The sequence below is a fragment of the Bubalus kerabau genome, chromosome X, assembly GCF_029407905.1.
Source record: "Bubalus kerabau isolate K-KA32 ecotype Philippines breed swamp buffalo chromosome X, PCC_UOA_SB_1v2, whole genome shotgun sequence".
Lineage (NCBI taxonomy): Eukaryota > Metazoa > Chordata > Mammalia > Artiodactyla > Bovidae > Bubalus > Bubalus kerabau.
In genome coordinates, this window is record NC_073647.1 from 18,203,162 (window position 1) to 18,216,995 (window position 13,834).

The 13,834-nt window shown below is 37.5% G+C and overlaps 1 protein-coding gene across 4 annotated transcripts in view; it reads left to right on the forward strand.

Moving 5' to 3' along the window:
• The window catches only part of SLC25A14 (solute carrier family 25 member 14), a 37,468-nt gene that overhangs the window by 8,579 nt on the left and 15,055 nt on the right, over positions 1 to 13,834 (forward strand). For all 4 annotated transcript variants that reach the window (XM_055562863.1, XM_055562864.1, XM_055562865.1 and 1 more), the window contains 3 exons: positions 1,368 to 1,462; positions 2,727 to 2,812; positions 6,052 to 6,147. In XM_055562863.1, the coding sequence (XP_055418838.1) occupies positions 1,368 to 1,462; positions 2,727 to 2,812; positions 6,052 to 6,147 (277 nt within the window). The remainder of the gene's footprint in view (positions 1 to 1,367; positions 1,463 to 2,726; positions 2,813 to 6,051; positions 6,148 to 13,834) is intronic.

Below are 13,834 nucleotides of genomic sequence, written 5' to 3' on the forward strand. Positions count from 1 at the left end.
AATAGTGTATACGTCTTCTGCATTACTGGATTCAATTTGCTAATATTTTGTTAAAGATTTTCATATCTAAGTTTATGATAGATATTGGGTTGTAGTTTTCCTTTTCTGTACTGTTTTTTTCTGGTTTTGTTATCAGGGTAATACTAGCTACATAAAATAATTTGAGAAGTGTTCCCTCTTCTGTTTTCTGGAAGAGATTGTGTAAGATTGATGTTAATTTATTAAATGTTTGGTTGAATTCCCTAGTGAAATTATCTGGGCCTAGAGATTTCCTTTTTGGAAACTTTTAAATTATAAATAAAAATGTTTTAGATGTTATGAGCTTATTTGGATTATCTATTTCATATTGATTGAATTTTGGTAGTTTGTGGTTCTCAAAGAATTAATCCATTTCTTCTAAGTTGTTGAATTTATAGCATAAGGTTGTTTATGTTGTTGTTGAGTCGCTAAATCATGTCCAACTCTTTTGAAACCCCATGGACAATAGCCCTCTAGGCTCCTCTGTCCATGGGATTATCCAGGCAAGAATATTAGCCATTCCCTTCTCCCAAGGGACCTTCCCAACCCAGGGATCAAACCCGGGTCTCCTGCATGGCAGGTGGATTCTTTACCACTGGGCCACCATTCTTCTAATGACTGCAGGGTTGTAGTGCTATTCCCCATGTCATTCCTGATATTGGTGACTTACTGTTTTTCTCTTATAACTACCATGACCCTTACTAGAGGTTTATTAATTTTGTTGACTTTTTTCTGAATAACTTTTTGTTTCATTGATTTTCCTCTATTTTCATGTTTTCAATTTTATTAATTTATGCCATTTATTATCTACTTCCTTCTGCTTGCTTTGGGTTCACTTTGCTCTTTTTTTTTCTTGTTTCGTGAGGGTAGGAACTTAGCTTATTGATTTTGAGACTCTCCCTCTTTTCTAATGTAAGCATTTTGTGCTATAAATTTCTCTCTCAGCACTGCTTTGGCTGCATCCCACATATTTTAAAAGGTTGAAATTTCATTTTCATTCAATTTTATGTGTTTAAAAAATACACCAATGTCACCCAAGGATTGTTTAGAAGTACCATTTAATTTCCAAGTGTTTGTGGGTTTTCCTTACCCTACTGATTTCCAGTTTAATTCCATTATGGTTAGAGAACATACTGTATATAATATCAATCATTTTAAATTTTTTGAGGTTTGTTTTATGACCCAAATATGCTCTCTCGGTGCATGTTCCATGGATACATGAAAACAATGCATATTTTGCTGTTTTTATGGAATGAGGTGGGTGATGGAAGTGAATAGGCAGTCTAGATATGTATAATCTGCAAGTATATGATAAAGATAACTTTTTTTTCTTTCTTTCTCTTTGGCAGAATCGCTCCTGCTTTACTAAGACAGGCATCATATGGCACCATTAAAATTGGCATTTACCAGAGCTTGAAGAGATTATTTGTAGAACGTTTAGAAGGTCAGTGTAGACTCCTCATTCTCTTTCGAGATAACACTCAAAGGGATTGTTAAAATTATGCTTAGTGAGAAGTGTTAATCATGGGGTGTCTGAGAATGGATAACAGTCATTGCAAGGTCAAAGTAAGCTTGCACTGATTTGAGATTAATCCCACTATAGGTTTGAGGGATCTGCTCTTCAAGTTTGTCCGTTTTCCTGTCAAACAAAAAAAAGGGCTTCTGGTCATCACAGAGAGAACATGGAACAAACTTGTTGAGAAAATTAATGCTGTCCTCATCTATAAGAGAACTTCAACTATAAGGAATCCTCTAGCTGTGGGTTTTGATAAGCTTTGGTTAGATAGAGTGGTTTTATATATACATATAATATGGTCATCTTAACCCACATTCAGCATTACCATTGTCTATTTGCTGCTATAGCTTTTTCAGCTAAATACTGTACTAAAATGATTATTTTACTACAGGCCTGAGGCTGTTGCATAGTTGGGGACAGCTGGAGAGCTTTTCGGTTAGTAATGTCCTTTGAATTGCTTTATTTTCTAAATCAGCTTTTTCTGAAGCCTCTTCTTTGAGGATCCTGAAGTATTCTAGTCCTGAAATAATTTCCTCTCACATTTTCTTCACTTGGGTTTACCTAGTTTCTCTTCGTATGTTCTTCATGGTGAGGAGGCATGATGAAGATTGAATTTTAGAATAATATGCTCTGTGGTTTCTTTGTTCTTTTTTCTAGCTGAGAGAATTTAGTTCCAAATGACTAGTTTTTCACATTTAACTACAGAAATCTTCTGTAAATAAATAGATGCTAGTAGCTATCAAGGCCAATTGAAATTAGTATTTAGGAAATTTTTTTCTTTTAGACATAAGATTTTATTTTTTAAGATTTGGTTCTGAGTCTTTTGAGTTGATAATTCTCTAGAAAGAGACTTAAAATTTTTTCTTTAGATGTTTGAAGTGATTAAAGTGCTATTTGCACTTTCTGAATTTATATGGAATATTGGCAGTTATATAGAATAATAGGATATATTCCAGTGTATTTTAGAAATATTTTAAAATAATCTATGTTTTACAAATTTTTTGTTTCAGTACTCATTTGGAACCTAGAAATATTTGAGTTTCTTTATTTTCATAAGCTTTGTAGTTCATTTCTACAGTCATTTTTCTGACCATGCTTCCCTTCCTCTGATAGCTCAGTACTCTCTTTTCAGAAACTCTCTTCTCAGTGCCTCTTATAAGCAGACCTTTCTTTTCCTTGTTCCTTTTTACAGATGAAACTCTTTTAATTAATATGATATGTGGAGTAGTGTCAGGAGTGATATCTTCTGCTATAGCCAATCCCACCGATGTGCTGAAGGTAAGGAAAGTCTGGTTGCATTGGGTGTATTCAGTGTGAAGCAAAAAGAGCATGAGCTTTGTATCAGATTTGGTCACAAATCCCTACTGTGTCACTTGCCAGTTGTAAAACCTTGGGCAGATCACTAAACTGCTTTAAGCCTCAGTTTTCTCATTTGTAAAATGAAGATAATTCAGTATATAATACATAAAGTTGTTAAGAATTAAAGGTAATATAGGTAAACTATCATTACACATGGTAGGTAGTAGATGTTCAATAAATAGTAGTCAGTTTATTATGATATGCTTTAATCCATTGGTCTTCAGACTATAGAGTAAGCAAACCTTTAAACGTTCTTTCCAAGAGCTATGCAATTTTAAGGGAATCAGTTTCCAGATCCCTTACTTTCTTTATACCCTTCTCAAAAACTGATCTAAAAATGAACTTATGTTTATAACAACCCTTTCTCCACTTTAAAAGAGAAAGGCATATTATATTCCCCCACCCATCCCAAATCTTAGTATGGTATATCGACCTATAGTGTAACCTGGAATATCAAACAAAGGGATACACTGAAATACAGTTTTAGAGAAACCTCTTTTAATGACTAATTGAGGTATCTTAAGTCGATAATGTCGATGTCTTTTCCTGTCCTATCCATAATTCTATTAAGGATGAGATTTAGCTTTAAAATTATATATTTTGGCTTATGTTGAAATATTCTGAATTCAGGACCAGAACATTATAGGTTAGTGGTACTGAGTTTTTTACAATATAATTGGATTTCTTTCAGTATTTATCAGAACACAGAATGAAACATTTATTTAATTATATCAGTAATATTAATGTATATTTTATTTAATCTAATAATTTAATTTGATCTAATAGTATCAATCTATATCTTATATTTGAGATAGAGTGGTAAACATTTCCAATTTATTAACTCATTTAAACTTATGATAATTAAAATTACTAAATATATGATTAAAATGTGTAAGAAGATCCCAAGTTTAAAAAAATTATTTTAGGGGAAATGTGAAGGAAAAAAAATAGGAGAACATATACTTTATTTATTTGAAACCACAGGTGGCTAGGTTAAGTGGAAAGGGCATCTGTTGTGATTCAGAGAGCTTTGAGAACTGAGAGAGTGACTTGAAAAACACATGAAAGAAACCAGTGGTGGTTGATGAAGAAACTATGAAAATGATATTTCTGGATTAAATTGAGAAAATTTTACCTACAGAATTTTTATATCACTTTAGAGTATACAGACCAAGTACAGTTATGTAAAGTTTAAAAATAAAATAAAATTAAAAAAAAATTAAAAAATAAAAAAAAATAAAAAAAATAAAGATAACTGACTGTATCCTAAAACTCTAAAATATTTGCCATGTAATTACACTTGTTAGAATGTGCTTTTCAGATTCACTTCCGTTTCCTGTCCCTCTGACCTGTCTGGTACAGTTGCAACCACTGACCAATGCTACAGTCTACCTTTTCCTTTCTTATACTTAGGTAGGGCTGAGTGGTGAGTGGTCCTGGGGAGTGGGGGACCAGGGTAGTCACAATCTTATTAGGAGTTACAATCACTGTTGATCTGTTTAATCCTTTCACTTATCCTTAAAGGGTTCTCTCTCTGAACTATATGCTGCTTTCTTGCCTGTGTGCATGTAGTTCTCTTTTTGCCTGCAATGATTTCCCCCCCTTTCCTCAGGAATTTGTCCTTCAAGACAGCTCAGAAACAGGGTCAGGACTAGGACAACACAAGTGAGATACTCCGCTTGGGTGCAAAATGTCAGGATGTGCCAAAGAAAACCTCAATAATCAAGAGGAAATAACTTTTTGTGCAATCTTTTTTAAAAATTCAAATGAGTGCAAAAAATTTATGATGAAACAAAATAGCCATATTTTGTACAATCCATCTCACTTGCTTACGTTAACCTGCCCTGTTGGATCCTGTCTTTAGTTACAATTTTGATGATTGGTTCATCGTAGGTTTTTGTGCATTCATTTTTATTTTGAAAAATATTGCATTCAAATATCATTTATCTGAATTACTGAGGTTTTTTTACACCCCCCTGCTACATTCTGTGGCTGAGGAAAGTACCACACTTACCTCAATGTCATCTCAACCCTGCTCAAGAATTACCTCCATAAAGAAGTCCTCTACTTACCATAGGATATTTATGGTTTCAGTTTGTCTTTGTGATAGTTTCTATTTCATTTTAATATGGTTTCAGTTTTATTTCTACACTCTTAGTAGTAGCAGTTGACTTTCCACATAAAAACATATTGCTGTACTGTGACTTACCAAGAACATTTATTAAAACCTAGAGTTGTGCTTCATGAAAGTCAGGCCTGCATTTGGTCCACTAGAATTTAGTGACTGACTACTATGATCTGTGTGTGCTCTCAGTGGTGAATTGTATCAGATCTTTCACATGGCCTGGCAATGTTATCTCCCCTTTCTTGTGCCTCTCAGAGGCTACTTTGCAGAATACAGTGTCATGCTTTTTACAAGTAAAACTCAATGTGAGGTCTTGTGAGCATTAGATTATATTTTAAAACTTTTCCTGCCTGCTTTTTACACCTCAATAAACAGTGCATGTTCAGTGTAGCAAAAAGTGGAAGGAAGGAAAAACACAAAAGAGAGAAATGCCCATTTGTGGCTTCATCACTTAAACTTAAGCTACCATCAGCATTTGGTTTTGCATATGGTTATTTTTAAGTTTACATATTTTTGATAAAAATAATATGCCATACATACTGCTTTGCAACCTGCTTTTTCTATCTAGCAGTTAATTGTTGACATTTTCAAATATCCACAAATATTATTCTACAATCAAATTTTATGGCTGTATACTATTCCATTAAATGGATGTTTCATACTTTATGCAACTAATCCTTTGTTATTTTTGAACATGTAGGTTGTTTCTAGTTTTTCACTAAACTACTCATAGTTTAAATGGATTCTTTTCTACCTTCTCTGAGTACATGTTCTTTTTTTTCCCCCAATTTTCTTCCAACTCCAGAAATGATGGACTTAGTATGAAGAATGTGAGGCTGATGAAAATCATCTTTATAAAATATACTTTGGCACAAATAATGCTGTATATACATAGCTTAAGTCATTAATTTCATCATAATAGCAGGCTGATTTTTTGGATAATTCCCAAATACTGTTTTCTTTATTTTAAATGAGTGAAACGTTTCATTTTGGTTCTCCGTCAAAACAAAATTTGCACCTCTTCTGATTTTAGATTCGAATGCAGGCTCAAGGAAGCTTGTTCCAAGGCAGCATGATTGGCAGCTTCATTGATATATACCAACAAGAAGGTACCCGGGGTTTGTGGAGGGTGAGTACTCTTGGTATTATTCTTTACACCTGGAATTTGTGAAGAAGACCTTTAATATAAAGGCATAAAATTGTGAATTGTCACCTTATACTATGTAAGATTCTTGATAACCCCAAAAAGATAAGAGGGTAAGAAGCTCCTTATCACCTTTGAAAGGACCAAAACTTATCAGTTGTTTTTCAGTTCAGTTCAGTTGCTCAGTTGTATCCGACTCTTTGCAACCCCATGGACTGCAGCATGCCAGGCCTCCCTGTCCATCACCAACTCCCAGAGTTCACTCAAACTCACGTCCATCGAGTCAGTGATGCCATCCAGCTATCTCATCCTCTGTCATCTCCTTCTCCTCCTGCCCCAAATCCCTCCCAGCATTAGAGTCTTTTCCAGTGAGTCAACTCTTCGCATGAGGTGGCCAAAGTACTGGAGTTTCAGCTTTAACATCATTCCTTCCAAAGAACACCCAGGGCTGATCTTCAGAATGGACTGGTTGGATCTCCTTGCAGTCCAAGGGACTCTCGAGTCTTCTCCAACACCACAGTTCAAAAGCATCAATTCTTCGGTGCTCAGCTTTCTTCACAGTCCAACTCTCACATCCATACATGACCACTGGAAAAACCATAGCCTTGACTAGACGGACCTTTGCTGGCAAAGTAATGTCTCTGCTTTTTAAAAAAATTTATTTATTTTTTAATTGAAGGATAATTGCTTTACAAAATTTTGTTGTTTTCTGTCAAACCTCAACATGAATCAGCCATAGGTATACATATATTCCCTCCCTCTTGAACCTCAAGAGGAACCACAATATGATGGGCATATTGTGCCCATCTTTGTAGGAAATGTTCCCTTGGTACCTCTAATTTTCTTGAAGAGATCTCTAGTCATTCCCATTCTGTTGTTTTTCTCGATTTCTTTGGATTGATCACTTTAACATTATAAAAGTTAAAAGATATACTATAAAATATTGAGAAAATATATGAAGAAGAAAAATATCCAGTAATCCCACTAGCTAGTAATGTCTGTGCTTTATTAATATGCTGTCTAGGTTGGTCATAGCTTTTCTTCCAAGGAGCAAGCGTCTTTTAATATCATGGCTACAGTTAACATCTGCATTGATTTTGGAGCCCAAGAAAATAAAATTTGTCACTGTTTCCATTGTTTCCCCATTTATTTGCCATGAAGTGATGGGACCAGATGCCATGATCTTAGTTTTCTGAATGTTGAGTTTTAAGCCAGCTTTTTCACTCTCCTCTTTCACTTTCATCAAGAGCCTCTTTAGTTCCTCTTGACTTTCTGCCATAAGGGTGGTATCATCTGTATATCTGAGGTTATTGATATTTCTCCTGGCAGTCTTGATTCCAGCTTGTGGTTCATCCAGCCCGGCATTTTGCATGATGTTCTCTGCATATAAGTTAAATAATCAGGGTGACAATATACAGCCTTGACATACTCCTTTCCCACTTTGGAACCAGTCTTGTGCTCCATGTTCAGTTCTAACTGTTGCTTCTTGACCTGCATACAGATTTCTCTGGAGGCAGGTGAGGTGGGCTGGTATTCCCATCTCTTGAAAAATTTTCCACAGCTTGTTGTGATGCACACAGTCAAAGGCTTTAGCGTAGTCAATGAAGCAGAAGCAGATGTTTTTCTGGAATTCTCATGCTTTTTCTATGATCCAGCATATGTTGGCAGTTTGACCTCTGGTTCATCTGCCTGTTTTAAATCCAACTTGAACATCTGGAAGTTCTTGGTTCATGTACTGTTGAAGCCTAGCTTGGAGAATTTTGAGTATTAATTTGCTAGCATGTGAGATGAGTGCAGTTGTGTGGTAGTTTGAACATTCTTAGACACGGCCTTTCTTTGGGATTGGAATGAAGACTGACTTTTTCCAGTCCTGTGACCACTGCTGTGTTTTCCAAATTTGCTGGCATAATGAGTGCAGCACTTTCACAGCATCGTATTTTAGGATTTGAAATAGCTCAACTGGAATTCTGTCACCTCCACTAGCTTTGTTTGTAGTGATGCTTCATAAGGCCCACTTGACTTTGGACTCTAGGATGTCTGGTTCTAGGTGAGTGATCACACCATTGTGGATATCTGGGTCATGAAGATCTTTTTTGTATAGTTCTTCTGTGTATTCTTGCCACTTCTACTTAATATTTCTTGCTTCTGCTAGGTCCCTACCATTTCTGTCCTTTATTGAGCCCATCTTTGAATGAAATGTTCCCTTGGTATCTCTAATTTTCTTGAAGATGTCTCTGGTCATTCCCATTTTGTTGCTTGTCTCCATTTCTTTGGATTGATCACTTTAACACTATAAAAATTAAAAGATATACTATAAAATATTGAGAAAATATATAAAGAAGAAAAATATCCAGTAATCCTAACTAGAAATACCACTGTTAACATTTTGTCATATTATCTTCCAGTCTTCTATATGTACTTTGGGTTTTTTGTTTTGTTCCTATAACTTTTTATCCTATGTTAATCACTTAAGTTTGTAATATTAAATAAGACTAGTAGTTCAGTTCAGTTCAGTTGCTCAGTCGTGTCCAACTCTTTGCGACCCCATGAATCGCAGCACGCCAGGCCTCCCTGTCCATCCCCAACTCCCGGAGTTTACTCAAACTCATGTCCATCGAGTCGGTGATGCCATCCAGCCATCTCATCCTCTGTCATCCCCTTCTCCTCCTGCCCCCAATCGCTCCCAGCATCAGAGTCTTTTCCAATGAGTCAACTCTTCGCATGAGGTGGCCAAAGTATTGGGAGTTTCAGCTTTAGCATCAGTCCTTCCAATGAACACCCAGGACTGATCTCCTTTAGGATGGACTGGTTGGATCTCCTTGCAGTCCAAGGGACTCTCAAGAGTCTTCTCCAACACCACAGTTCAAAAGCATCAATTCTTCGGTGCTCAGCTTTCTTCACAGTCCAACTCTCACATCCATACATGACCACAGGAAAAACCATAACCTTGACTAGACGGACCATTGTTGGCAAAGTAATGTCTCTGCTTTTGAATATGCTATCTAGGTTGGTCATAACTTTCCTTCCAAGGAGTAAGTGGCTTTTAATTTCATGGCTGCAATCACCATCTGCAGTGATTTTGGAGCCCCCAAAAATAAAGTCTGCCACTGTTTCCACTGTTTCCCCATCTATTTCCCATGAAGTGATGGGACCGGATGCCATGATCTTCGTTTTCTGAATGTTGAGCTTTAAGCCAACTTTTTCACTCTCCACTTTCACTTTCATCAAGAGGCTTTTGAGTTCCTCTTCACTTTCTGCCCTAAGGGTGGTGTCATCTGCATATCTGAGGTTATTGATATGTCTCCCAGCAATCTTGATTCCAGCTTGTGCTTCTTCCAGTCCAGTGTTTCTCATGATGTACTCTGCACATAAGTTAAATAAGCAGGGTGACAATATACAGCCTTGACGTACTCCTCTTCCTATTTGGAACCAGTCTGTTGTTCCATGTCCAGTTCTAACTGTTGCTTCCTGATCTGCATACAAATTTCTCAAGAGGCAGGTCAGCTGGTCTGGTATTCCCATCTCTTTTAGAATTTTCCACAGTTTATTGTGATCCACACAGTCAAAGGCTTTGGCATAGTCAATAAAGCAGAAATAGATGTTTTTCTGGAACTCTCTTGTTTTTTCAATGATCCAGCGGATGTTGGCAGTTTGATCTCTGGTTCCTCTGCCTTTTTTAAAACCAGCTTGAACATCAGGAAGTTCACGGTTCATGTATTGCTGAAGACTGGCTTGGAGAATTTTGAGCATTACTTTCCTAGTGTGTGAGATGAGTGCAATTGTGTGGTAGTTTGAGCATTCTTTGGCATTGCCTTTCCTTGGGATTGGAATGAAAACTGACCTTTTCCAGTCCTGAGGCCACTGCTGAGTTTTCCAAATTTGCTGGCATATTGAGTGCAGCACTTTCACAGCATCATCTTTGAGGATTTGAAATAGCTCAATTGGAATTCCATCACCTCCACTAGCTTTGTTCGTAGTGATGCTTTCTAAGGCCCACTTGACTTCACATTCCAGGATGTCTGGCTCTAGGTGAGTGATCACACCATCGTGATTATCTTGGTCGTGAAGATCTTTTTGTACAGTTCTTCTGTGTATTCTTGCCACCTCTTCTTAATATCTTCTGCTTCTGTTAGGTCCCTATCATTTCTGTCCTTTATCGAGCCCATCTTTGCATGAAATGTTCCCTTGGTATCTCTAATTTTCTTGAAGAGATCTCTAGTTTTTCCCATTCTGTTGTTTTCCTCTATTTCTTTGCATTGATTGCTGAGGAAGGCTTTCTTATCTCTCCTTGCTATTCTTTGGAACTCTGCATTCAGATGCTTATATCTTTCCTTTTCTCCTTTGCTTTTTGCTTCTCTTCTTTTCACAGCTATTTGTAAGGCCTCCCCAGACAGCCATTTTGCTTTTTTGCACTTCCTTTCCATGGGGATGGTCTTGATCCCTGTCTCCTGTACAATGTCACGAACCTCCGTCCATAGTTCATCAGGCACTCTATATAAACAGATTTAGTCCCTTAAATCTATTTCTCACTTGCACTGTATAATCATAAGGGATTTGATTTAGGTCATACCTGAATGGTCTAGTGGTTTTCCCCACTTTCTTCAATTTAAGTCTGAGTTTGGCAATAAGGAGTTCATGATCTGAGCCACAGTCAGCTCCCAGTCTTGTTTTTGCTGACTGTATAGAGCTTATTCATCTTTGGCTGCAAAGAATATAATCAATTTGATTTGTGTGTTGACCATCTGGTGATGTCCATGTGTAGAGTCTTCTCTTGTGTTGTTGGAAGAGGGTGTTTTCCATGACCAGTGCGTTCTCTTGACAAAACTCGATTAGCCTTTGCTCTGCTTCATTCCATATTCCAAGGCAGAGTTTGCCTGTTACCCCAGGTGTTTCTTGACTTCCTCCTTTTGCATTCCAGTCCCTTATAATGAAAAGGACATCTTTTTTGGGTGTTAGTCCTAAAAGGTCTTGTAGGCCTTCATAGAACCATTCAACTTCAGCTTCTTCAGTGTTACTGGTTGGGGCATGGGCTTGGATTACTATGATATGGAATGGTTTGCCTTGGAAATGAACAGAGATCATTCTGTCGTTTTTGAGATTGCTTCCAAGTACTGCATTTCGGACTCTTTTGTTGACCATGATGGCTACTCCATTTCTTCTAAGGGATTTCTGCCCACAGTAGTAGATGTAATGGTCATCTGAGTTAAATTCACCCATTCCAGTCCATTTGAGTTTGCTGATTTCCTAGAATGTCAACATCCACTCTTGCCATCTCTTGTTTGACCACTTCCAATTTGCCTTGATTCATGGACCTGACATTCCAGGTTCCTATGCAATATTGCTCTTTACAGCATTGGACCTTGCTTCTATCACCAGTCACATCCACAACTGGGTATTGTTTTTGCTTTGGCTCCATCCCTTCATTCTTTCTGGAGTTATTTCTCCACTGATCTCCAGTAGCATATTGGGCACCTACTGACCTGGGGAGTTCCTCTTTCAGTATCCTATCATTTTGCCTTTTCATACTGTTCATGGGGTTCTCAAGGCAAGAATACTGAAGTGGTTTTCCATTCCCTTCTCCAGTGGACCACATTCTGTCAGACCTCTCCACCATGACCCGCCCATCTTGGGTGGCCCCACACGGCATGGCTTAGTTTCATTGAGTTAGACAAGGCTGTGTTTCGTGTGATCAGATTGACTAGTTTTCTGTGATTATGGTTTCAGTGTGTCTGCCCTCTGGTGCCCTCTCGCAACACCTACCATCTTACTTGGGTTTCTCTTACCTTGGACGTAGGGTGTCTTCACAGCTGCTCCAGCAAAGCACAGCCGCTGCTCCTTACCTTGGACGTAAGGACCTTGCTCCTTACCTCTCCCCTTGTCCTCGTCCAAGACTACTAGTAGTACAGAGTATAATGGGAAATTCGTTAATAGGTTCTTAAAAGGGAGAGACTCACTTTTATTCTTTCTTTATAATTTTCCCTAACTGTGCTGTGCTGTGCTTAGTCGCTCAGTCGTGTCTGACTCTTTGCGACCCCATGGACTGTAGCCCTCCAGGCTCCTCTTTCCATGGGTATTCTCCAGGCAAGTATACTGGAGTGGGTTGCCATGACTTCCTCCAGGGGATCTCCCCAACCCAGGGATCAAACCCACATCTGCATTGCAGGCAGATTTTTACCTTCTGAGCCACCAGGGAATGTCAAACATACAGAAAAGCTGAAAGAACACAACAATGAACAGAACCTACACACCTGGATTAAATGACTCAAAGTTTAGTCATATTTGCTTTATCTACTTACGTATATATATACACACATATGCGTACCAACCTACACACACACACTCTTTCTTTTGGCTAAACTATTTGAAAGGCAGTTGCAGACATCATAGTACTCCCCTAAGTACTTCATTATGCATATCATAAGAATAAGGACATTCTTCTACATAATGACAGTAAAAGCTCAAATATTTTGGCCACCTGATGTGAAGAACTGACTCATTAGAAAGGCCCTGATGCTGGGAAAGATTGAAGGCAGGAAGAGAAGGGGACAACAGAGGATGAGATGGCTGGATAGCATTACTGACTTAATGGACATGAGTTTGAGCAGCTCTGGGAGATGGTAAAGGACAGGGAAGCCTGACGTTCTGTGGTCCATGGGGTCACAAAGAGTTGGACACGACTGAGTGACTGAACAACAACAACAAATTGTCACACCTCAGAAAATTTATAAGTCCCTAATACCTAACACCCAGTCCATATTCAGTTTTCTTATAAAATGTTTCCTTGCACTTCCCCTGTATTTCCTGTGTGCTGGAGGTTAGATCTGTTGGCTTCATTAGATGCATGTGAATTGTTTTTGGTAAGAGAGCTGCAGAGGTGACCCTGTATGTCACATTGCACCACAGCAAGAGGCACATAATGTTAGGTTGTCCCCAAATTAGTGATGCCAAGTTTGTTCACTTGTTAAGATACTGTCCACCACCTCTTACCATAATAAAAGATAAGTCTTTCCCCCTTTGCAATTAGCAGGTAATGTTTATGGTGATATATTTAACATCATCATGTATATATTCTGTTACGTAATAACCTTTCATCAGTGGCATCCATCAATGATACTTGAAGTTTGCTTTTTGATAAAAAGGCCCTTTGAGGTACCCTGTCTTGATTAGTCTAATTTAAAACCAGAAAATGAAACTAACTAGAACTCTTTCACAAACTAATGCTAGGAGAAAGACAAAGACAGAGCAATAAATAGAATTGGAGATTTTGTCAGGGGAATATAACTACTTAATTTTTATTTAAAATAATCTTTTAATTGTAATAAAATATATATAACACAATTTTACCATAGTTGTACAACTACATTATTTTTATTTAAAATAATCTTTTAATTGTAATAAAATATATATAACACAATTTTACATAGTTGTACAACCAGTCTCCAGAATTCTTTTCATCCTGCAAAACTGGGACTCTGTACCCATTAAACAACAGCATGCCATTTCGTCCTCCCCCAGCCCCTGGCCACCAGCCTTTTATTATCTCCTTATGAATTTGATGGTTCTGGGTACCTCGTGTAAGTGGAATCATACATTATTTGTCTTTTAATTACTGGTTTATTTCATTTAGCATAATGTCCTCAAGGTTCAACCATGTTGTCACATGGGTCAGAAT